Raw genomic sequence first — 25,126 nt, 5'->3', positions numbered from 1 at the left:
GAAGAAGAAGAAGACGACGAAACAGCTAGGTTGCTTGCGGCTTTCAATCGTCGACTTTCTGCATCTGTTTTCGTGGAAAACGAAGCCAGCGGCAGGTCCAAGGTCCACGAGTTGTTTTTTTTGCCTGGAGCTGCGTGGATCACCTGAGAGGGCGCAGCGGTGATTTGAGGTGAGCCGCTGATTTTATTTCCTCCTCTACGTTTAGCCGCTAGCTAACTGTTAGCGGAGTTGTTTTCTACAAAGGTTAGAAATTAGACGGGTTTTTTGGTTCGGTTTTGTTCGACGATGTTTCTGATTGAAACTCGGCATTTTCTTAGATCACACTTTCAGTTCGACCACAATGAAACCACTGCGCGCTGAATTTCCTAGAAGCCTCTTTCTCTGAACGTTCAACACATCTCTGATCAGAGAGGATTAATTCGGGTTACACCAATCCTGCACAAACCCTGCTCTACATTAATGAAAATTACATGCATTTTTCCCGCTCTATGGCCAACATTTTCTATGTTTCTGTGTCGCGTTATAGTTCCACCTGTAAAACACAGTCTACCTGCGTCAGTGTCTCTATATTTAAACAGCTGGTTAAACTGATACTCCCCCCCCAAATAAAAATAAAAATAAATAAATAACAAAACAAAAACAAAACACTGATAATAAAAAATGGTCAAAAGAATATGGTAGGCAGAGGAGAAACTGATGCTGCATGAGGAAGTCAGGAGTGGTTGAGAAGTGAAGGTATAAGGGCAGGATATAAATGAGGACAGCGAGATGGTTTCAAGGTGGGATTGCATCAGGGATCTGCTCTGAGCTCCTTCGTGTTTGGACAGGCTGACAGATGAGTTCAGGGAGGAGTCTCTGTTTACTTTAATGTTTACTGACGACACTGTGATCTCTAGCAAAAGTGTGGAGAGGTGAATATATGCTCTGGTGAGGAGAGCAATGAAAGTCAGTAGAAGCAAGACAGAATATATGTGTGAATGAGAGGTGGGGAGGTGGACATGTGAAGAGCAGAGAGAGTAAACGTTTAGATAGGTTTGAATATCTGGTATCATGGACATTTGCAGAGGACGGAGAGTGGATGTATCGGAGCTGCGAGGCAGGAAGAAAAGAGGAAGACGTCAGAAGATGTTCATGGATTTAATGAAGGAGGACATGGTCTGGTGTGACAGAGGAGGGTGCTGGGATAGGAGAAGATGATGGCAGATAATCTGTTATACAGACCTCTAAAGCTAGCAGTTTAAAGAAGAACTGTGTTTATTTTTTATTAATTTCTTCTTTATTTTATTGAAGCTTAAACTAACAGCATTTAGGGATCAGCAGGATATTCTTATCACTTTTCTGGTTTTCTGTAATGTTACGTAGGGCTGTGTGATATGACCAAAATCTCATAACCTGATATAAGACATCTATCATCCCGATAACAATACAAATCACAAAATTTAAAATTTTCTGTAAATTCTGTGAATCTCGGGCAGCTCGACCTGCGTGAAGCGTTTCTAGTACCTGGAGTCGAGTGTTTTAACTGATGCATGAAACGATGCATTTTTAGACATAAGTTGTAACAGCCGCCGTTTGCTCTGTGAGTATTTATTACACCACGTTCTGCGGGGAAAAGCCTGTTCTAACGTTTGAGTCCAAGGTTTATTTTTTAGCACCTGGCGGCTCTTTTTGGCTTCTCATCCGTAAATACTCTGCATACTCTTTCACGTGATTCGGTTTATTTTGAAAAGTCTCAACAGGATCTTGAGCTTTATTGTGAAAGGTTTATGTGCAAAGTAAACCAGCGGACACGCGATGGTTTTACCGTCGTTAACAACGCATAAAGCAGGCGCTTGTCCGTCTGTAGTGTGGTTATATTAAATATAAGAGAAAGAGAGAACTTTAAGAAATTAATATAGCCACTACGGTGACCATCAAAACGATGAAAAAAATATTGCCGAAACAAACAATAGCATAAAATGAAAGAGACGTTTTTATATCGTCATCCGATATATATCGTTATATGAACAGCCGTAATTTTACGTTAACTGTGTACAACTATGGTTAAAAAGAAAAGTACACCTGCTTCAAATTCAAAGGTTTTCAGTATCAGGATGTAATGAAAATCATCTGATTCTTAGCAGGCCTTAAAATCATTTAAATACAACCTCAGATGAACAGCAACAGATGACATATTACATGTGTCATTATTTATTTCACAAAAACCTAGACAGAAGCAGAGTGTGAAAAACAAAGTTCATCCTTACGGCTTACATGGGAATGAAGAGGGTAAGTAGCAGCCGGGTGCTGGTAATCAAACGCATTGATTAGTTGATCTTCATCGAAGCGGAATTATGGTGGTCTGGATTACTCAGGTGTGTTAACAGAACAATCTTCCCAGGAGGGGACATCCCAGCAAATTCACCCGAGCTCAGCCCGTGCAATGATCAACTACAAGAAAACCCAAGAGCTCCGTGTCAGACTACAGGCCTCAGTTAGCATGTTAAAGTTCATGACAGCACAATTAGAATAACAGGTGTGGCTTGTTTGGAAGGTTTTCCAGGAGAAAGCCTCTTCTCTCTGAGAAGAACATGGCAGCACAACATAGGTTTGCAAAGCACAATCGCCTCAAACGAGCTGTCGGCACGGTGGTGGAAGGTTCATGTTTTGGGTACCTTGCAGTCCCTGAGTGAACAGTGAACTCTTTTCTCTACTAAAGTATTCTTGAGTCAAACGTGAGACCACCTGTCCCACAGCTAAAGCTCAGCTGATGTTCAGTTGTCCAGCAGGACGGTGATCCAAAGCACAGAAGCAAATCTCCACCAGTGGCTGAAAAAGAAAATAATCCCAATGCTGCAATGGTCCACACCTCAGCCTGACTGAGATGCTGTGGGTGGGACATTCACAGAGCTGTGCATGAGTGATTGCTGCAAACCTCAATGAACTGAAGCAAGAAGAGTTTGACCAGAACTCCTCCACTGCGATAACTCAGTTATTGCTGCTGGGTTTGTCGTTTTTCACACGCTGCTTCTGCATGTCCTCATACTTAAAACCTTACATCTGACAGAGGGTGTACTTCATCTTTCACCAAAACTGTATCAGGATGAACACTTTTTATGTTTTTGTTTACATTATCAGCAATTTCCTATCATAAAGTAGCCGAGGCAGACGTGACACAATCTAGAAAATAATGTTTTTTTTCCTTCTTCACTTCCTGAGCACGTGGTGTTCACTCTTAAGTGTTTTCTCTCAGGGCAACTCGTCCTCCACCTTCACATCACCTTTTACGTCTTCTGTCTTCCCTGACACCTTCTGTCTGCAGGAAACGCCCAGAGCGTTTCTCCACAGCTCGCCATCATGTCTCAGAATTACCCGTACAGAAAGCCGCCGCCTGACACCGACCTCAGAACTGATCCCGGGCCTTACAGATCTGTGGACTACCGCCACTCCTCAGCGGACCGTGACTTTTACAGGCAGCCACAAGACTCCTTCTCTGTCTCCTCCTCCTGCCCGTCCTCGTCCAGGGGCTCTGGAGTGCTGCAGTCATCGCAGGACAATGTTCTGAGCATCCTGAGCAGCTGCGGTCTGGAGCCCAGTGATCTGGCGCTGCTAGCTGAGCTGCCCGAAGACGTCCTCACTATTGAGTCTCTGCCACACATCCTCAGACAGATCAAATGCAAGAAAGGGACCGTCAAACCTTTCCCTCCCCGGGCTCCGTCTCCCTCCTCCTCTTCCTCCTACCCTCCCAGCTCCTCCTCCTCTAGAGACTGGGACCAGCTCCATCGCACGTCGGTCCAGTACCCGCTGGACCACCTGCCACCACCACCTCCTCCCTCGGAGCAGCTCATGGATCGCTGGAATAATCCGATTACCGTGAGCTCCGGCCGAGCAGAGCTGCCACCATCGTCATCCTTATCATCGTCGTCGTTGGGGTACACGGTGGACTTCCACCGCAGGCAGGGCCCCTCTGATTATGGTAAGGCTGGTCCAGTTCCTTCTTACAGCCCAGCGAGGCGAGGAGATAGAGCGCCGTCATCTCGATTCTCTGAGGCTGGACCAGCTGATTACAGGTCATCAGCGCTGGTGACGGCTTCTCCTCTTCCTAGCGAGCACCAGTCCAAACCTCTGGCAAGCCGCCGTGACACGTCCTCCACGAGGAGCAGTCAGTCCTCGCCCTCAATGCCTACACGGAAAGAAGCTCTGGATTTCCACGGGAAGGTCCCGCCGTCGTTCCCGTACTCGTGCTCGCTGTGTGATATCACTGTACTGTCGCAGAAGGTAAGTGCACCTGTCCTCGAATCTCTCTCTGCAGTCTGTGTGGGTGGTGTGAGGGTCTACATTCAGCAACAAAGGATGATGGGAGCTGCACGTGTCCTATGAGACCGGAGTGCCACAAAGAGAGATGGTAACGGGTTTACTTCCTGTTGTTTTTAGGTTTGGATTCAGCACGTGACTGGCAGGCACCATGCAGATGGACAGCTCAGCCTCCTGCAGCAGTGAGTTTACTTCACATCAACGCCAAGTTTCTCCATCTACTGCTTGCAGGGTTTAATAACACTCTCCCATCTCCTCCACAGGTTTCCTAACTGGGACTGCCGCATGCAGACGGTCCGAAGGTCAGTGACCGAAACCACATCATCGTTCTCACGCCTCTGAACAGAGATCTGAATTTTATCAAAGTGGAAAACTTTGGCATGTCTCAAAGATGAAATGTTGTTTTTTTGATGTGAATAAATAATCAGCGAGCCAAAAAAAACATGGATCAACTGAACAACGTGGATGTTAATGAACCCTGAAAAACGTTGACCAATTTACAAGGATATGACATTTAACCAAAGCGCCACATTTCAACAAACGACTGTAAAAATATTTTTTAGCAAGTTTCCCATTTTAAATTGCTCGATCTTTTAAAACTACTTCAGCCTGAAATATAAATGTCAAGTATCAATGATATAGTTCTTTAAAGAATAGGGACCCCAGCTGAGGTGGAGCAGAGGCTGCAAATGGACAGACTGGTTATTGCGTGTAAGCTTCCCACGTGGCACTGCTGGCTCTTCTTCTGTTCGTGCAAAACTCACACCGCCCTTACGCATGCTGAGGAGAGGGGCTTGCAGCAGCAGCAGCCAGCAGATTTGAATTGATTAACTTTTTGACTTGTGACCACCGAAAATGACCACCGAATTACTGTGTCCATGCTTTGAATAGTAAAAAGTAGTGCCATCTGGCGGACAAATAAAATAAAAATTTCAAATTGAAGGCGAGTGATCCAACATTAAAGAAATGCTTTGGTTGATGTCAGGATAAATGTGGGATCAGCGATTTTCAATTGAGCATTTTTTGGCTCCAGGATGAAATGTGGCCATTTTTGTGTAGCTTAGCTATTTTAAACTAATTTAAGGAACTGAGAGAACAATTCTAAAATTAAAAAAAAGAAAGAATGGCAAATATGAGCGATGTTCATTCAGCACAGCCAACTAAGTCTGGGAAAAAAATTAATAAAAAGCTGTGACCCTGCCAAAAATCAATCTTTTATTTTTCTAATAATTGAAGGACGGGTTTTTGGTCCAGATGTTAGCGGTCCTGATATTGATCCAAAGCTGCTGTGATCAGCTTTTTTTTATTTTTTATTGATAAGATGTTTGTTTTTCATTCAGTGGCTCTGTTTTTAATTTGTTTGATCGTCCTCTTTTTGTCATTTTTAGGGACGATAAATCTGAGAAGAAGAAAGATGGAGGAAAAGGCGCCCCGGCAGCTAGTCAAAGTAAGTCTGCCTCACTCGGCTGTGCCTTTGTGTTTACACGTTTAGGTTTTTCTGCTTAAACTTGTTCTTTCTGTTCTGCAGCATCGCAGTCGAATAGCAAGTGGAAGCAGAAGAAGGTAAAGAAGGTAGAGACACGTGTCTAAGATCTCGATGAGGTTCGCTTTAGCCCCTCCTGAATCAGCTGAAAGTCTTTGTGTTTGTTTCCTGTCAGAATTTGGAGAAAGGGAAGGTAGTGTGCATCAAGTTTCCGTCTCAGTCTGTCGATGAGAAATACCTCAGGAAGCTTGCAGAACCGTTCGGGAAGATCATCAAGGTCATCATGTTTCCGTCTCTGGTGAGTCTGCGAGGTTCTTCATCATCACACCGATGATATTTGCATGTTCGTTCATTTAAAGACGAGCAGCAGCTTTCTTTCTCTTTTTTGCACATGAGCATTATTAAAGTGGGTTTAAACCCTGCAGGGCTTCGTGGAGATGGGCTCGGTTGATCAGGCCAAAGACTTGGTGAAGTTTCACAGCAATTATCCTCCAACTGTGAACGGAGAGCAGCTCGTGTTCAGCGTCTCCAGCGCCTTCAACTTTCTCCAGGTAGAAGAGAAACACTTCCAGTGTCCAGTTTTTCCTGCATACGAAAAGTACAGAAAGTCCCAGTGTCAAACGTTTGGTTATTACTGAGAAAAATATCTCAGTCTGGAAAAGCTCCCGTCTCACAAACACAGCGAGAGGTGTCAACATTTATTTTTTATTTTTTTTACATGCAGGGAAATCCCTGCTTGCAGGCAGGTGGGGCTTCTGTGTTACAGCCGGGCCATATGAGAGTATTCCCTCTTTGTGACGTTGTACAGTTCAGTATTTAGAAAAACGTCTGTTTTCATTGTTGATAAAGTCTCTTCACACTTTGATGTCTCCTCAGAGCTCCCGGGTGGTGAGTTTCACGCCCGCTCCATCGGGAGAAGACGGAAAATCCGACCTGATCAATATCATCAAACGCTTCGGCCCGCCGCTCTACACCCTGTTCCTGCCATCAATGGTAAGGCTCAGCCCATTTAAAAAACTATACCGGAGAGGAAGACAGTTTCTTTGTTTTTCTTAAATAATCACTTTAAAAGACTTTAGAAAACACATACAAGGTGTTGTTTTCAGGTGTTCGTTGAGATGAAGAACGCCCCTGATGCTCAGAAGCTGGTGGATTATTACCTGTCCAACACTCTGAGGATCAACAGTGACTTGATTTGCGTCTCCTTCTCTGGAGAGTACAAGACTCTCATGTGAGTACGACCGACCCGATAGGAAGGTAACTGGCGGATTATCATCCAGGGGTGATCAGTGATAATGGTCCTGCTTTTGTCTGGTCTGTCCTGTAGGCGGGTTTCAAAAGCCAAGAGGTACGAAGAAGAAAACGAAAGTACAAAGAAGAGTACCACCAAGAGGACAAGGAGCTCAAGCCGAGACAGAACGACAGAAAATAAGAAAAGAAGGTCCAGATCCAGAGACAAGGCCAGCAAAGAGGAACGGACCAGAACAAGGTCCAGGTCCAGGGATAAATCTAAAGAAAAATCCAGCAGAGATGCCAAAACTAGATCTAGGTCCCAAGACAAGTTGGATAGAAAAAGGAAGAGCAGAACCCGGTCCAGGTCCAGAGATAAGTCCACTAGTGAGAAGCGGACCAGGACCAGGTCTAAGTCAGGGTCCAGAGAAAAAACAAAAGAAAAATCCAACAAGGAAAGCAAGAAAGGGTCCCAAGCGAAGAAGCCAGACGAATCGAGAGAAAAATCCAACAGAGACCAGAAGACCAGGTCCGCATCCAGAGACAAGTCCAGCAGAGAGACAAAAGCCAAGTCTACAACCCAAGAAAAGTCAAGCAAAGAAAGAAAAAGCAGGAGCAAATCTAGATCCGTGGAAAAATCCAGCAGAGATAAGAAATCCAGGTCTAGAGAGAGATCCAGCAACAAGTCCTCCAGACGGGACGGAGAAAAGACTGCAGAACCAGAGAAACCAGGTAAGAAAACGCAACACGATGCCAGGACCAGTCGCTCCAGACAGGCTGGTGTGAAATCTTCTTTTCTACACAGATGCAGAGTCCACATCCAAAAGACAACCGTCTCCTCTCGAAGACTCCAAACCTGAAGTTTCAAACACAGAAGAAGTGGAGGGGGAGGCAGCGTGAGTTCCTCATGTTGCTGTTTTTTGTTTTAGGTTTTTTTTTGTTTGCAGAAAAGCCTCTGCAAGTGAAACTAGAACAGTCTTAACTAAAGATGCCACTTCAGGTTGCCTGGAGAGGAGAGCGACATCGAGGGGATGGAGGTGATTGCTGAGGATGGAGAGAATCTGGCAGATGACGATGAGGAGGCTCTGCAAGAGGAAGAGAAAAAAGAGAGTCCTAAAGAGAGAGCACCTGAAAAAGGTAGAAAATGAGAGCTGAGCTTTCACAGCAAAGCTGGCTTTAAAGGAAAACAAAGGAAATGCTTGACTTTGTTTAAAAAAAAAACTCCCTTACAGATGAAGTAAAGGAGGTGATAGGTGGAGAGCCTGGCAATGAGGAGAAACCTGCGTCGGAGAAGGAGATAAAGAAGGAAGAGAAGGAGGAAGTAGAGGAGTCAAAGGAAGCAACAGAGACTCCTCTACAGGAGGATTTGGTAAAGACTTTTAGATGAACATGTTAGTGTGGACATATTTTAAGCTTTAAAGTGGAAAAAAGGGATTCAGTTGCAGCGATGTGCTTTTTCAGGAGGACTTCCCTGTAGACCTGGAAAACTGCATCACTCTGGATGAACTGGAAGAAGATGACTCTGACGACCAAGGTATACCTGGAAGTCTTGTGATGCTGAACACAAAACATATTGTTGTACCAGCACGTTTGGTTGACTTTTAAAGCTCACTGTTCAGTTTCTGATATTCTTCCTGTTTGATTTTGTTGCAGGTGGAGAATCAGCAGATGAGCCCAAGGTAAGTGTTACCTTTAATATAACGGCTGAGTTTTTGTCTGATATGTTGCTGATTTAACAGTTTGTTCTTTCTTTGCTTGTAGTCAACATCGAAATCCAGCAGGGTTTTTTACTTCGGCCACCTGCCACCTAATTACGCCCTCTTTGACTTCTTCCAACTGCTGCGAAATTTTGGGAAGGTGGTGCGCTATTACCTGATTGGCAATCGACGAGAGGTCAGTAAGAAAATGAGATGAGATTAAAAAAATTTTTTTTTTTTAGCTTTTTAAAATTTAAATACCGATTATAAATACATGATACAAAGGGAATATCTTTGTAAATGAAAATCAAATTTGATACAGTTATTAGCCTGAATACAAACTGCATAAAGGATACATTGATCATATACATCATTCATCACAGTCATTTTCATGACCTCTGTCAGCTGATAGAGGAATCCAAACTGTGTTGATTCAGCCCAGCAATAGGAATGATGATTATAATCCCTGTGCATCATCAGGCGGCTATCTTACATTGCTGTGTTTGTGTATGTTGGCTTTGGTATTTGCTACTAGCAGTAAGAGTTATAGTAATTGCGTTGATCCTGTTTATGTTGTGACCCTTAGAGTTCAGAGTTGAGTGGATTCTTTACCTTTGGGACCATTTTCAGACTCTTTTTGTGTTTCAGGGTTTCATTGAGATGTCGAGTTCTTCAGCGGCCCTGAAAGCTGTTGAAGAGCTCGTCAGCAAACCAGCCATCCACAACTGCCCCAAACTCAAAGCCCGCATCTCCACCAAATACTACAGACTTGACAACGGGTCCGAAACCGCCTCTTCACTCTTCCTAATTTCTTTTCTGTGAACTTTTAATCATGAAATTCATACTTTACCCCTTTCTTGCAGATGGGTTGTTCACTCGGACGGCAGCAATGACAAGGACAGTCGAGGCAGGAAGCGCGAGAAACGAAGCAAATCCAAGACCTCAGACCAGGACGAGACCGACAGGAGGTCTAAAGGGAGGAAGGAGTCCCCGAAGAAGACATCAGAGAAATCAGGCAAAAAGACTCCAGAAAAAGATTCTGGGTCAAAAAAGCCTCCAGAGAAAGACTCATCAGGGAAAAAGACCCCAAAGAAAGAGTCCACATCCAAAACGTCTCCAGAAAAGGATGCCAAAAACATCTTGGAAACGAAATCCACTGGGAAAAAGACTCCAGCGAAAGATTTGCCATCTAAAAAAACTTCAGGTAAGGATTCTACAACAAAAAAGACTCCAGCGAAAAAGTCCGCATCCAGAAAGACTCTGGAAAACAAGTCTACATTCAGAGAAACTTCAGCAGAAGAGTCCAAAAAGTCTCCAAAGAGGGAATCGTTGGACAAAGAGCCTCCAGAAAAGGTCCTTAAAAACGGCCCGGAGAAGGAATCCGCAGGGAGAAAGACTCCTGAGAAAGGGTCATCGTGTGCAGAGATTCCAGACAGCGAGACGCTGGAACCAAAAGGAGCTCCTGACAATAATTCAGTGCCTCAGACAACTGTGAAGAAAGAACTAAAGAAAGAAAATACTCAACAAAATGAGGAACCAGCAGCTGATAAAGCGCCATCTGAAAAAGATTATATCAAAAAGGAAACACCACGCACATTCAAGCAGGAGGAGGAGGAAACACCAATAGACGTTTGTATGGAAGCAGGACCAAATGTGAAAGATGCAGAGAGTCCAGATCCACCAGTCTCCTCTACAGAGCCCTCAAAACCACCACCTGAACAGGTATAACTGAAAGCGAAGGTGCTGTGATCCCAGCTCAACAGAAATATTAGTTTCCCCAGGATAACATCAAAGTCTTAAATGCCATTTCACATAGTTTCAAAACGCCAAAACAAAACGGCCTTTTTAGAAACAAAATTTCTAAAAAGGCATTCCCATTGTGTTTGACAGATCTCAAATGTTGAATCAGCTGTTAAAATAGCTCCATTCATTTTATCTGCAGTTCAGTCTTAAATATGTAGTTTTGTTCAAATTGCCTCAGCCATGAAATATTTCTTATTAAAATTACCTGTGCGATGAATAGACTTTAAATGTAAATATATTGCACAGCAGTTAAAAACACAGTTAATGATGGAAAAAGATTTTTGGCCATAAATAAATGAAAATCTGCCCTGAAGTGCAGGATTAAAGCTCATGACTGATTTGTTACTTTCAGGACGCGAAGCCCCAGTTTGAACCTGCAGAGGGCGCTGCTGAACCTCAGAAACCCACCAAACCTGTTGGTAAGAAAGCCTCTGAGCTTATTTGAAATCCCATTTAGTTACAGTTTAGTTTGTTGCTTCCTGTTGCATAATAAGGAAGTTTAAACACGTGCAGCGGTGCATTCACTGTCGCTTGTTTGTTTTGTAGGGACGGAGTTCGTGCGACCGGTCGTCGGTTATTTCTGTAACCTGTGTCAGCAGATCTTCGCTGAAGAGGATGAAGCCAAACAGCAGCACTGCAGCAGCCTGTCGCATTACAGCAAATACCAGGTGGAGGGAAAAAAGGTTTTAATGTTATTTTTCAGCTGAATTTAAATTAAGTCCTTGTTTTGTTTGGTTTTTCAGGAGAAGACTGGGAGGGATCCGTGGACGAGCTGAACATCTGCAGAGAAATTGGTTACCTTCAGATTTTATTAATTGACTTTATCAGAGCTGAAACGGGACTGAGATCCTAAACATGATTTGATTTCTGTCTGTTCTCCACTGGACTTTGAGTTTCTGTACAAAGATTTTGTTTTTTAAAAAGCTTCTGCTGAAAAATCCAAAAATGTATAAATATTTAAGTTTTATGTCATGCAGAACAGCAACTGTATGTTTGAGAAAGGGTGAGATGTGACTGTAAAAAGCCACTTGCCTACATTTCTGTTAAGCTCCAGGCTCTCTCCTACTCGAGTGCTCTAGTCCTAAAAGGTGTTGATTGGTCAACCCAGAAAATTTAGAAACAAATACCAGGTTCTAGTGCTGTCAGAATATTAACTGCTCCCTGGGCTCTAATCAGTTTTTGTCCAATTGTACTCATGCCGCACCTTCACAGAAGCTATGTAATTTAAGAATCTGTGGTGTTGTCAAATAAATAATCTCACATGAACAACAGTGGTTTTATTATTTTATTTTTCTAAAACATCAACAGAAAACTCCAAAAAAAGTGAGACTTTACAGTTCAACATGTCAACCCAGGAAGTCGTGACGCCGTCATAGATCAAAGACTAGTTCACGATCACAGCCATTGATCTGTCGCTTCATTGTTTACAAACGTAACACTGATGTAGCGGTGAGACTGCGGTAAAGAGATGAAAATCGAGCCGTGACTAAATGGCACGAGACCAATGGTGACAGCACAAAACACTGGGTCTTTTATTTTGAAAATAACCAGATTATTTTAAGATCACGGAGGTAATCTGGAGTAAAATCACATTTTTATGTGACCTGCGTGAACTCAGGTGACGTGTAAGGAGAGTCCATCTTCAGGACGCTGTAGCTTAATCATGGGAAAGATCTGAGCAGAGGGGGAGTTGGGGTCGCCTGATGATTCTGTTGATCCGATGTTTTTAGATGAATAAAGAAAGTGATTGACAGCTGTGTAAACACCTGTACGGTATCAATTTTTTGTTTAGTTTTAAAATTGGGATCTTAAACACAGTATTCCTTTTCCTGACCGTTTAGACAGAAGAAGAACCAATAAAAGAGCTAATCAATACCTGCAGAAATGAAGCAAAAAAAAAAAAGGAGGCGTGGCTACAAACAGAGTCCTTCAGGGTTCAATGCCACAGAGCGGCAGCAGAAAGTCGCTCCGATGTGTGCTTCAAACGTTGCTATAGAAACAAAGATTTTTAAAAAAGTCCATCCACACTTCTTCCTCAGTTTCAGATGTTCTCACGGCGTTGTCGTCTTCACCTTCTTCTCCGCTTTGCTTTGCTCCTTCTCCAGGTATTTCTGAAAAACAAAACAAACTTCAGTTTGTTTGGTGGAGCCGTGTGTCAGATGTGTGGAGCTGATTCAGGCTCAAAGGTCATGTGTGGGTGGAGCTATGAGTGGGGCGGGTTCTCACCTGGAGCTTGTCGTAGTGCGCCTGGCTGCTGCAGTGCGTCTTCTTCGCTGTGTCTTCGTTGGAGTAAAACAGGAAACAGATGCGGCAGTAAAAACCTGCTTTCACATGTTCGACACCTGCAGGAAAACAACAATCGTATTGATGATGACGCCTTTTTTTTTTTTTAAACATAAACCAGCCAACTGCCTGGTGATCAGAAAGTGTCCTCACCAATGGGTGTGTTGGGGTCGTACGGTGGAAGCGGCATAGACGCCACACTGGGTTTGTTCTCAGCAGGAGGAGCAGCCTCGGTCTCCCCGCTCTGATTGGTCGATGTCTCCATCTGCTCCACCAGCTCCTCCTGTTTCTCCTGAGAGGAGAGAATTTGTTTAATCCAACTGTATTTTAAGTAATCAATAATCACGCCGTTATCGGTCATTAAAGATCTTCAGAAACGACTCACGTCCTCGCTGCTCCTCTCAGCAGAAACTTCAGGAACTTTCTCCGCGGCCGACTTTTCTTCCACCGCTGTCTCTTCGCTCACATCAGGGGTCTCCATTTCCTCCTCCTGCTGCTTCTCCTCCTTCTGATTCTCCACATCCTCCTTTTTCTCCTCCTCCACCTCTGGTTGGGCCTCCTCTTTAGGTTTCTTGGCCGGTGGTTCCTCGGCATCTTTCGAGAACTTTTGTGGCGAGTCGTCACTCGCTCTCTTCACGGTGTTCGGCGTTCGATGGCTGAGTGAACACAGTGAGATGAGACAGAGCGTTTAATGTGACACAAACACAAACTCCCAGCATGCACCTCAGTATGCTCTTCACCACAGCCTCAAAAACAGGACTGCAGATAAAACTGAACAGAACCTTTGGACTAACAAGGTGTGACCCTTGGTCAAAGCTTTAAAATGTGATGTTTCACACAGAAGACGACGATGACGCTCACCCGTGTTTCAGTTGCTTGTACTTCCTGCTCACGTAGATGGTCAGGCGCTTCCCGTTTAACTTTGGCGACTTCGCTTTATAATCGGCAGCCATCTTCTCGGCATCCTCGGCATTGTACATCTCGAGGAAACACTGAGGAAAAATGTTGGACAGTTTTAAAGCACCAGTAATTAAACGGATTCAGTTCAGGCGTGCGGTTGCCCTGGTTCTGTACCTCTCTCCGGATCCTGTTCAGGAAGTACTTTTTGACCTTGCCAAATGGCTCGGCGAACTTCAGGATTTCCTCGTCTGTGTATTTGCTGTTGGGGAGCTGACCGATGTACACCACCTTGCTGGAACCGGACTGAACAGCAAGCAGAAAAGAAAACGTGATCAAATCAAAGAAAGGAGTGGGGGAAATTCAAAAGGTCTCAAAATTAATTCATTATAATCCTAAAGGCTGCCGTAAAACAGACGTTACTGATGCAAACTGAGCTTTATAGAACCTTAAATACACTCTGAATCAGTTAATCTAGCTCATAATCTGGATTAAGAGTATTTATATAAATCTCTTAATCCAGAGTGACCGTAGATTTATTGAGGAAGCATTGAAGCTATTTTTTTGATATGTGGAGAATTTAACTTCAGACACTTCCTAAGCAAAACTGACTATTCATCCACTGCCCTGTTGTCCATCGTTACCAACATGAAGCATACTGGGAGTAATCCTTGAAGCCCTTTTCTAAACTGGAGTAGTTGCTGTCATGTTTCAAATGTTATGAGGGAAAGAGTGTGAAATATACAGACTCTCGTGCAGAAGGTCAAACATCTCGCTTCGATGTTCACAATGTTTCAGACCTCGTCTGTATTTACAGGGATCAGAAATGACCTTAAAACTCAAGATGAGGAGTTCAGTTCCCTTAAATACTTTCTCACTCCATACTAAAAGTCTAACATGTTACAGTCAGATCATCAGCCTGCTTTTGTAGTTTAAAACTGGTTAAAAGAGACTCTGAGCAAATGAGTCTTCCGCTGCTTCTTTAAACAATCAACAAAATCAAGACAGTGCAAAGATGGAGGTAAGGCATTCCACAATCTGGGGTTAAAAGGAGATTGTGGGACCATTAACAGCCTTTGTCTTCTGTGGGGATATGAGATTTTGGCCATATCGCACAGCCCTACGAGAAGCTCAGAAATATACGCTGGAGATTAAAACTGGGGGCTGCCTTTATCTTCACCAGTTTTTTGGATTTTAGATGGCCGATGTTTCACGTGGTGCATTTCATTTGTTCGTGGCTCAGTTCTGTGACAGAGCAGACTCAGACACATGAATAGAGGTTTCAAACATGTCTGACAAAGTCAAACAAAGTCGCGTGGTGTAATGAAATAAAACCAGCCGAATGCTCACCTGGATGGTGGGGTAGCTCATGGAGTGACTGATCCTCACCGGCCGCCCGCACACTGACGCCGTGATGTTCCCGTTGTAGAAGTTGGCCATCGCCCGTGCTTCTTCTTCTGTGGCGAACTGAAGGAACGCCTTACAAGGGAGAGGAGACAAACAAAGAGGTGTTTAAACGGCACAGAACAAATGTCTGTAACGCGTACGCCTTAACCTTAAAAGATGCTTCACAAGTGACTGAAAGGAGCTCTCAGTTTTACTGATTTTCAAAATTAATCTCTAATTTTAAATATTTTAAATACTGTGAGTGAGTTCTGGAGTACCTCGGGTCTCAGGTCCAGCACCAGGTGTTTGACCACCTTCCCGAAAGGCTGGGCGAGTTTCAGCAGCTCGTTGAGGTACTGGTACCCTCGCCTGAAGCCGACGATGTTCACCACCCTCATACCCTGATGGGAGGAGCAAGAATTGAGGAATTCCAGTGAAACAGAGTGAATGAAAACAGGTTTCTGAACACAGATTATGTTGGAAATCTCAAAATGTCTGAAGCTAGCGCAATTACATACAAAAGCAAGGATATTATGGATCAAAAACCATTATTAATGCAAAATTTTCCTCTGTGTGGAGGTTTGAGCAAACACCATTATAAACATATTGATTATTATAAACTCAGAGTATTTATCAAAGTAAACGCGTCTGACGAAGCACTAAATAGAGTTAGAGTGACAGTGTGACCTCAGAGGATCAGATTTAGAGGGAGTGTCATGCAGCTGAGATGCAGTGATCCACAGAAACATGAAGTCAAATATTAAAGGTATCAGAGCGACGGCGCTCGGGTACGTACCCCTCGCCTCGTGTTGTCTGCAGAGAAGAGGAGACACAAACAGAGAGGAAGATGTGCGTTAATTTCAAACACCTTTTTGTTGATTGAAGACATCGTCCTCACATCCATGAAGGAAAATGACTTTTTAAGGAAAAGCTGGTGCTGCAGCACATTACAGGTACAAGTGTTAACTTTGATCTCTAAATATTGATCTGATCAGGTACCGATATTGTCCGACTCTCCATGGGCTTCGTCGTTGTCTTCCTCCAGCTCGTCCAGCGTCACAAAGTCCTCCATGTTCTCTGGGAAGTCCTGCTGGAAGAGACATCATTAACACACCTGTGCCACTCCTGGATTACAGACTGAAGGACAGAGCAGGTGCATCACCTCTTCTTCGGGTAGATCTCCCTCCGCTGCCTCCGGCGCCTCTGAGCTCTCTGCCGCCTCCATGTTCGCCTCCTCTTTGCTCTCGTGCTCCTCGGCCGAAGTTTCTGTTTCTGCCGCTTCCGTTTGTGGCTCTGACTCCGCCTCCTGCTTGACCTCACTCGTGTCTCCAGGTGTGTCATCAGTGACATCATCAGTAACCTGTGTGCAGTTCGGTTTAATTCCAGGAATCACTTTTGGCTTTAATATATTTTTCTTCATCTTTTTTGTTTTCTCACCTTCTCCTCCTCTTTCTTCTCCTCCTCCTGTCGAGCATCCTCAGACTCCTCTACCGTCAAATTCACAGACTCTGCTCCCTCTGACTCCTCCCCCTCTCCATCAGTTGCTGCCTGCTCCTCCCCCTCCCCATCCTCCCCTCCTTCCATCACACCTGAGACTTCCTTCTCCTCCTCCTCTTCCTCCTCCTCCTCCTCTGGCTCTGCCTTCACTTTCTTCTCCTCTTTCTCTTCCTCCTCCTTCTTCTCCTCCTCCTTCTCCTCCCTCTTCTTGTCTTCTTTGGACCTGGAGGTGGATGATTTGGATAAGGTGGTTTTGGAGGAGGTCCTGGTTCCAGTGCCGGAGGAGGTGGAGTTGGCTTTGCCACTCTTCCTGTTCGAAGCGTCTCCTCCGCCCTTCCTTGCGTTCACACTGCGTGAAGCACAGAAGCATTAATGCATTACTGACTTAACTTTTCTTACTCAAGTTAGCTTTATTACTTATTTACTTTCTATAATTACTTTTTTTTGGTCAAATTTACTTTATTTTCTTTACTTGCTTTTTGTTAACTTAATCCAAGTTACAAAATTCTGTTAGTGTTTCCTACTGCACAGAAGAGGAAAGAGTCCTGCACCAGGTCACAGACAATGTCACGGCCATCACGCGTCTGAGGTACTCACTTGAGGGTTTTGTACTTGGTGCAGACATTGAGGCGGATCCGTCTTCCTCGGATGGTGAGGGGGTTCACAGTGTAATACTTCACCAGCATCTCTGCATCCTCTGCAGTTCCCAGCTGGATAAATGCCTGCACACATGGAAAGTCAGACTCATTTTAGCTCATGGAGGGCGTACAGGCCAATTTTGTGACCAATAAAAAAAAACAACAAAAAAAAAAAAAAAAAAAAAAAAAAAAAAAAAAAAAAACACACTTTCCACACTATCCACAATCACGAAAAGCAGCATTAAAAAAACATTAATGAATAACTGAATGTTAGTTAGAACTACCAGACCACATGGCTGACATGCCAGGTTTAAGCAACACTGGTGTCTGAAAAATTTTGGGGTGGTGGTCGAGGGATGAGAAGTTTGGATCCAGACAGATCCCTGCTCGACTTTTAAGGCTTCAAACTTTCCTTTTTGCTAAAGCTTAAAGTCAGCGATGGCACCAGTACCTGGTCTGTTAAGAAGAGGTGTTTCTCCACAACACCAAAGCGCTCAGCAATGGTCAGCAGCTCCTTCTTCTTCTCATCCTCGCGGGGCAGGTTGGAGAAAAAAACTACCTTGCTGGCTTGACCTTTGACCTCCCTCACAGGTCTGTCCATCAGTCGATCCATCGGTCGGTCCATCGATCGCTCGTCTTTCTGAGGGTCAAAAACGGAAACCTGTGAGGGTCTGAGTGTGTCAGAAAGCAGTGAGTTTTATTTAACCGGCGAGGGCAACATTACCTCGATGAACATGAGGGTCTGGGACAGGTAGAAGGAGATGGATTTGCCGTACAGAGATGCCGGGTGCTGTTTGTAGTAGTTCACCACATCCAGAGCTTCTTCATGAGTGCTCATCTCCAGAAAAGCCTGATGGACACAGATATTAGACTTCAGGTCTTACTGTGAAACAGGAAACAGGTCAGATCCTGTGGTTTGTGATCTTTAGGACGACGATACTGAAGCTTGGCTCGTTTCTGTAAAGTGTGAGGGCTTGGACTGAGCGATGGTCAAAGTTTTTCCTCTATACAGACTTTCTGGGGAAGTTTTTCCTTAAGTTCAAGTCACCCTTCTCTTTTTTGGTTTATTTGGTGCGCTTGTTTAAAAATCCTTCTGAAAAATCAACCCTTATTTGACCCGTTTAACTTTATGAGTTATGTGACATATTCAGCTTAATTTAAATAAAATTTGTAGTTAACATTTTGTTCTTTTTTAAACTTTGATTATATTTGATCCAGACATCATTTTTTGCCATTTATGTAGATTTTAACTTGCTGCAGTCAGTACGTTATTAACTTATACTGAATTTTAGTTTGATTTTTATTAAGCTCACTTTGTTTTATTGAAGCATATATTATTATTATTATTATTATATTACACCATTTTATTTAAGATGCGCTAACGTGATATTTCTTTTTCTCTCCTTTTTAAAAAACATTTTGAAAATTGTTCTTCTGAGTCAGAGCAAAACACAAATACTTCAAACAACACATCAAAAAAATTATTTGTATTTTCTTAAAAAGAAGAAGAAAAAAGAAAAAGTCCAGACATCTGACACATCTTCGACTGACTGACCTTCCTATGACTCATTAGTCTTCCCTTTCTGATTTATATTCAATTACATGAGTCGTCACATTTAAAATCAATCGCTACCTCCGACCCAATCCCGACAGAATCAGCTAACCTCGCAAAGCCCAGCAAAATCTTACCTTCACACAATGAATATTTCCAGTTACAACCCTCAGAGTTCATAGGGGTGCTCAGAATTTTGCACTTTTAATTTGTGTTATTATTTTTACTTTAATTTCATGAGTACAGCTGGTTTCCACATCAAATTCATGTGAGTGTCCCAATCTAAAGCCAAAATCTGTTTGTTTTTTTGTTCCCTATGATTTTTAAAAATTATTAAAAGGTATTTTTTCCCTTCCTCAGATTTGAAATGAATGAAGTGGAAACAGCGAGGTGAGCTGTCCTACCTTGTTCTTGAGGATGAGGTGCTCCCTCAGGCAGCCGAAGCGCTCAGCGAAGGCGAACAGGGTCTTGTTGCTGAGAGGCTTCCTGTCGTATTTCACCACCACCACCCTGCTCCTCAGCTGAGGACACGACATTTAACACTGCTGCACCGTCACTGAAGCACCACAAAGCTTTTCAAAGATATTCTGGATGACGTGAACTTTTAAACAATGTGTTTGGCACAGAGGGAGGAAATATGTTTACTGAAACCCTCTGAAATCCACAGGGTCAGAGACACAGCAGGTGACACAAGCGTTCAGACTGACCTTATTCAGACCCAGCTGTCCAGGACCTCCACCTCCACCTGACACAGAAAAACACAATGTTTAGGCCACCAATTTAGGATCTTTTAAGTGACCAAAATGACCATGCAGGGTTTTTATTTTATACAGAAATAAACTTTTTAAAGGCTCTGATTACATTAAATTAGGGTTGTGCGATATGACCAAAATATCGCAAAAACATTTCCCATCCTGATAACACTTTATATCACAAAATAGCGCATTTTCTGTAAATGCTGTGAATCTCGGGCAACTCGATTTGCGTGAAGTGTACCTGGAGCACACGACGCCTGAATCTATACATTTTTAGATAGAAGCTGTAATGCCTGCCATTTTCATTGTGAGTATTTATTACATGGCGTGCTGCTGGGAAAAGCCTGTTCTAATGTTTGAGTCTAAAGATTATTTTGAGCACCTGACTTCTCTTTTTTATCTGTGATGGTTTTTGTGCCCGAACATTTTCAGAGCAATTATTTAATAAGTAATGTAAGTCAGCAAGTAAATAAAGTAAGATAAGTAAGTACAGTAACAAAAGTATAGTAAGTACACTAACCAAATTAATAAGGTAAGTATAACAAGTAAAGTAAGAAAGCTGAGTAAAGTAAGCCAAGTAGAGCAACTATAGTTTATTTATTTTACTCACTAAAGTGATCACAGTAAGTAAAGTACACTAAATACAGTGAGTACAATAAACAGTAAATGAAGTGAGAAGAGTAAAGAAAATATGGTAAAGTAAGTACAGCTAATAAAGTGAGTAAAGTCTGACAAGGAAGAAAACAAATTACAGGAAGAAAAGCAAAAGTAAAACATGTTTAGTTTTGCTACTTATCTTACTTAAATAGAGTAAGTATGTACAGTCAGTAAATAAACAGAAATAGTAAAAGTAAAGTTAAATAATGAAGTCATTAAGTAAGACAAGTAAACTAAATAAACAAAGGAGTACACTGAGTACATTGAAAAAAGTAAGCAAAGAAAGTAAAGTTAACAAAGTACAGAGAGTTAAATAAGTCAGTAAGTAAAGGACGGTAAGAGTAAAACTACATTAAAGAAAATACTGGCGGCAGCCTCTGCCACCTCTCAGCCTCCTAGTAGATGCACCTATGGTATGAATTTCAAAATCCTGCATCACCTTGTTCTCAAATTGTTCAAACCTAAGTCAAGTCCATGAGAAAAATAAGAAAGCTCTGGCTGATTCATTCAGATAAGTAAAGTAGGTAACAAAACTAGGTGTAGTAAGAAAAGAATGTGCGTAAGTAAAGAAGGTAAAGTAAGATATGTAAAACAAGTACCGCTAGTAAATGAGGGAAAATAAGAACTAGGTAAGTAAGTAAAGTAAGTACAGTATGTACAGTAAGATAAGTAAAGTAAATAAGACAGACAACTAAGTATTGAAACAAAATTAAAGATAATTTACTTAATTCCTTTAATTACATAAGTATAGTAATTAAATGAGTATATTATAATAAGCTAAAGTAACTAAATTAAATTGAGTAAAAAGACTAAGCTAAGGATGCAAGTGAAGTCAGTACATTAAATGAACAAATAAATGTTCATTATATTAAAAAAAATGATGGATTTAAAATATCACGATCGGCCCTTTAGAATTTTAAAAAATACATAAGGACAAGTTAAGACGATTTATGTCCTGGAGTGGACTAAAACCTCCAGCAATAATGATAACAGTAATAATTAGAAGAAGAAAAAGGCATCTGCATGTATCTTACCCCAGCTCGAGGACATCCCTCCCATTGGTCCTGAAGACATGGGGGCGGGACCCAGCAGCCCTGCAGACAGGTTGGGGGTCTCTGACAGACCTCCACTGGAAATAAATGAACTAGGGTGTGAGTCAGTTATCAAACATCTGGATTATTAGAACAAAATATAATATGATGTAATACAATATAAAAATTACTCAATTAGCACAAACAAGCTATAGAAGCTGCAAAGAGTCTGTGAACCCCAGAATTTGATTTTTTATGATATGATGTCTGATTCTCAACTGCAGTCTATCACAGATTTTACTTTAATTTGAAGTATTAAAGTATTTTTACTTCCAGTGTGTGAACAGACTGAAGTGTAATGTCCCCCTCAGTTGCCTGTAGCAGCATGTGGGCCGACTCTGCTAGTCCATGTCATGATTTCACTTCTGAGTGCTTCAATGACAGCACAAGCTAACTTAGAAATGCTAGTGCTATCATTGCTATCACTTAGCTTAGAAATGGAGTCCACAATTCAGTCATGATTACAGAGAGCAGCAGATGAATTATTTTCTACACTATAATTACTGTTTTGCTAACAGTATCAGTGTCTCTTACCCTCTGCCTGAGCCCATACCGGGATCCCACTCAGGATACCTAAAAGAAAAAACAAACAAACAAAAAAACATTCACACAATATTAAACATCTATTAAAGAGGGAAAGACCTCCGAGTTCAATCCAGCATAAACCAAGTAGGTGACACATCTTGACTGACTGCAGATGGTTTCAATGTTTTGGCTCACTGTTGTGTATTAAGAGCGACTCACATGTCAAGAAGCTGCCGTCTGTTTTCAGCATGGCGGAGTCCATTAATGTGTTGATTCCACTCCTACAAACACATCTAGAGAATGAGTGACGCTCAAACACTTTCATTTCCTAACATGGAACCTCTATATTAAAGGTCCAGTTCAAACAGTTATTAACCTTAAGTGGTTCATTCAGAAAAGCACCCAGGGAATTGTTTTTGTTTTGTTTTTTAAACTAAGTAAAAAATATATATATATTATCACCTGTTACTTAAAGGGTATGATAAAATGGTTCCTGTACCGTTTTAAAAATTAAAGGAGTGCTTTTTAAGATCTTTTAGAAATGACTTAAAAAAAGAAATGAAAAACAGCATTTGATGCCTTTTTTCCAAGAAAAGAAAAGGGTAATGTGGATCTTTTTGGATTCTAAACTGGCTAGACAAAACAGTAACAGTCACTGATTTTAAGAAGGTTATAAAATACCATGTGTATATTTCTCAAATCTTTAGCAAAGGCTTGGGAAATAGAACATTTTAAGACCATTTTAATTCCTTTTTTAAAAGTTCATACTTAATGCCCCAGAAGAAACCCTGACACCACAAACTAAAGAAAAACAAACACAAGACCCCAGCTGCCAAAAGTCTCACAGGTTTAAAAGCTGCCAATTCGATAAGTCCATGAATGTGTGAGGAGCTTTAAATGTTTCATGTTGGAGACACAAGGAGCAAATCAAGATCCTCCCAGGACTTTGTTAAAGCTAATGAAGTGAAAAGATCAAGTATATCAGACTGAATGTGTAACATGAACAGCTTTACCAGCTCATGTGAACAGATACTAATTATAAAAAGAGATTTTTGGTTTAATTGGATGACCGCTGGAAAGATCCAAATCTAACTGGTCAATGCTGGAGAGCTTCAGCTGAGAAAATGGAGACAGGGAACATGCTGTGAGGAGATACAACAAGGAAATTATATGAAGTAAACCGGACCTGAATCAGCGCCTGTCACTGACTGAAGGAAGACTGGAGCTCAAACAATTACAGTTAGTCCGAGAAGAAAAGAGGAAGCAGGTTGGACGTACTCACCATGGTGGAATGAACGTCAAAGTCACAAAGAGAGCACACGTGGGGGAACATGGGGGGCATGACTCCCAAGAAGTCTTGGACTTTTCCGTTTGACGGGGAGCCCATCCTCCTCTGCATAAAGACTGGCTCAGACGGGCCCATGCCGAGCCCACTGCGGTGGGAAAGCTCAGAGTATGGCCTCTCTCTGCTCCCACCTCCACCTCCACTGCTGTAATTTAAGCCGTAGCCCCGGCCGGAGGAGACGTCCTGCAGGGAGCTGTACCCAAAGTCTGTGGAGGACTTGGCTGAACCTTGTCCCAGAGAAGAACCGCCCATCCTCCCCACGTGTCCCTCTTCCCAGCTTCCTCCTCGATACGCAGCATCAGAGGACATGGCCGCCCGCCGCTCTCCTGCTTCCCCCTTGCGACTCTTCAGCTGTCTGAGGATGTGTGGCAGCGTCTCCACACTGATCTCCTCCTCAGGGATTTCAGCCAGAGCGTCCAGGTCAGAGGGCGACAGCCCCAAACTGGCAAACAGCTTCATGGTGCTGCCAAGATTGCTGGTGCTGCCGCCACCGCCGCTGCCACGTCGGGACATCTGCCCGCTGCCGTCCTGGCCCTCCATGCCCATGCCCATGCCCACACCCACACCCATTGGTCTGTTGGGACGCTGCTCGTTCATGTTGAAGTTCAAGGTTTCTGCAGCGGCCAGGAGCCCCCGACCCACAGCGAAGTGTTTCTGAGCACCGTCAGCCTGCGTCTTCTGAGACATGATATCAAAAAGTCTGTCCCGCTCTCTGGATTCAGCACAGAGAGCCAAGATAAAGAAGGAAACAGGCGCTGGAAAGGTCTTCAAAGATGACAGGAACTTAATGTGGTCAAAGAGAGCAGGAGCTCCTTTTCTTCTGTGGTGGCAAGTCTTATTTCTGCTGAGACACAATGAGGTAGAAAAAGCTTCAAACAAAGCCTCTCCTAAGAAAACAGGAGCCAGTGGAGGCCCTGAGCAACAGACGGAGGAGCACGACTCTGATCTTTACTGCAAAGGGAACATAGGAGGCGGTTAAAGGAGGAGAGAGAGAAAGATTCACCTCAGCCCAGCAGGAGGAACATGACCTGATGAAAACAGAGTGATGGAGACCGCCTCACTGAGGAAGAGAAACTCTGAGTCCACGAAAACATCGACAAGAGGCGAGATTACAACGAGCCTCTGAGTGAATCACAGCCTGACACAGACCAGGAGTAACATCTGTGCAGGTACAGTGAGAGGAGAAGGAAAGCTGCAGCAAACACGCCTACGGGGGAGGGGCTAACAGCTAAACTAAGCTAAATGCGCTAATATCATCCATAAACACTACTCTGTTTAGCCTGACATGTTTTAACTAAAAGCATAGATAATTAAAACTAGGCGTCCAAAAGTGAGTAAAAGCAGACCGACAATGACTCAGACAAGCTGTGTAGCTAAGGTAGCTAACATTGCTAACACACGTCGCCTGCTACATGCTAACACTAGAATAGGTAAAACCCTTCAATTATCTGATATTTAACGTGCAAACTGTACATGAAGCTGTTGATATATAACGTGTATAATGAGGATTAATCTGTAGACACAGACGCTCTTACCCTTTCTCCAAAACCTTTTAGATCAGTTATTTATGAGCCTGCGTGAGAGACAACCGCACACTACGAAGTATCGCGATATTTCGTCTCAACTCACAGCGGGTTTTACTGAGGTTTCTCCGCTCTTCGCGGTTCTTTTTCTTCTTTCTAGTGCAAATAGAGGGCTCGGCAAGTTCTTCTGTCTTTATTACTAGTTAATTAAACTACTCTTATCATCAGCAAGACCGAAGAGCTGGAAGGACAGTTAGGGCTTGTGAATAAAGTTTAAACAATGGACTCTCCCCCCGTGCTCCGTTTAATGGTACGTCTCAGTACGATCACGTGTCTGAATGTAACGATCAAACAAAAGGTGTCTGTTCAGTTTGTATGAAAGCTCAAAAATCTGCAGCCAGTTTTAAATACATCATTTAAATACATCATCTTGAATGTCATCTTTTTGTAATTTTAGGATAATAAAAAATA

General features: G+C 42.8%; 2 protein-coding genes across 6 annotated transcripts; one reads left to right on the top strand and one right to left on the bottom strand.

The window, feature by feature from the left end:
• LOC146717020 (uncharacterized) lies at positions 1-11,777 on the top strand. Of its 4 annotated transcripts, none has more exons than XM_085470960.1 (22): positions 1-169; positions 3,302-4,257; positions 4,414-4,475; positions 4,557-4,595; positions 5,682-5,740; positions 5,822-5,856; positions 5,952-6,074; positions 6,202-6,327; positions 6,653-6,769; positions 6,883-7,007; positions 7,104-7,738; positions 7,812-7,902; positions 8,007-8,143; positions 8,239-8,375; positions 8,468-8,540; positions 8,660-8,685; positions 8,768-8,899; positions 9,352-9,482; positions 9,567-10,425; positions 10,859-10,925; positions 11,053-11,174; positions 11,250-11,777. In XM_085470960.1, the coding sequence occupies exons 2-22, from the start codon at positions 3,337-3,339 to the stop codon at positions 11,280-11,282; spliced, it is 4,050 nt and encodes a 1,349-aa protein (XP_085327086.1). In that variant the 5' UTR covers positions 1-169; positions 3,302-3,336; the 3' UTR covers positions 11,283-11,777. The 4 variants fall into 4 exon arrangements, with proteins under 4 accessions (XP_085327086.1, XP_085327070.1, XP_085327078.1 ...); XM_085470944.1 differs by having other exon boundaries at positions 5,822-5,865; XM_085470952.1 differs by having other exon boundaries at positions 3,233-4,257; positions 5,822-5,865.
• On the bottom strand, positions 11,778-24,257 carry LOC146717019 (uncharacterized). 2 transcript variants are annotated; one of them, XM_085471048.1, is made up of 22 exons: positions 24,136-24,257; positions 23,070-23,973; positions 22,007-22,068; positions 21,797-21,835; positions 21,206-21,300; positions 19,467-19,504; positions 19,164-19,280; positions 17,932-18,057; positions 17,659-17,847; positions 17,167-17,291; positions 16,510-16,918; positions 16,235-16,432; positions 16,072-16,162; positions 15,869-15,885; positions 15,351-15,473; positions 15,037-15,165; positions 13,864-13,992; positions 13,651-13,781; positions 13,175-13,445; positions 12,943-13,081; positions 12,733-12,848; positions 11,778-12,617 (listed from the first exon to the last, which is right to left on the bottom strand). In XM_085471048.1, the coding sequence occupies exons 2-22, from the start codon at positions 23,817-23,819 to the stop codon at positions 12,558-12,560; spliced, it is 3,354 nt and encodes a 1,117-aa protein (XP_085327174.1). In that variant the 5' UTR covers positions 23,820-23,973; positions 24,136-24,257; the 3' UTR covers positions 11,778-12,557. The 2 variants fall into 2 exon arrangements, with proteins under 2 accessions (XP_085327174.1, XP_085327166.1); XM_085471040.1 differs by lacking the exon at positions 24,136-24,257 and having other exon boundaries at positions 16,072-16,159; positions 23,070-23,895.
• Between the last annotated feature and the right edge of the window lie 869 nt (positions 24,258-25,126).

Source organism: Copadichromis virginalis, linkage group LG2 (assembly GCF_057382275.1).
Source record: "Copadichromis virginalis isolate Kocher_CV1m ecotype Utaka linkage group LG2, C_Virginalis_male_GT1.1, whole genome shotgun sequence".
Lineage (NCBI taxonomy): Eukaryota > Metazoa > Chordata > Actinopteri > Cichliformes > Cichlidae > Copadichromis > Copadichromis virginalis.
This window is presented reverse-complemented; position numbering and strand designations above follow the sequence as displayed.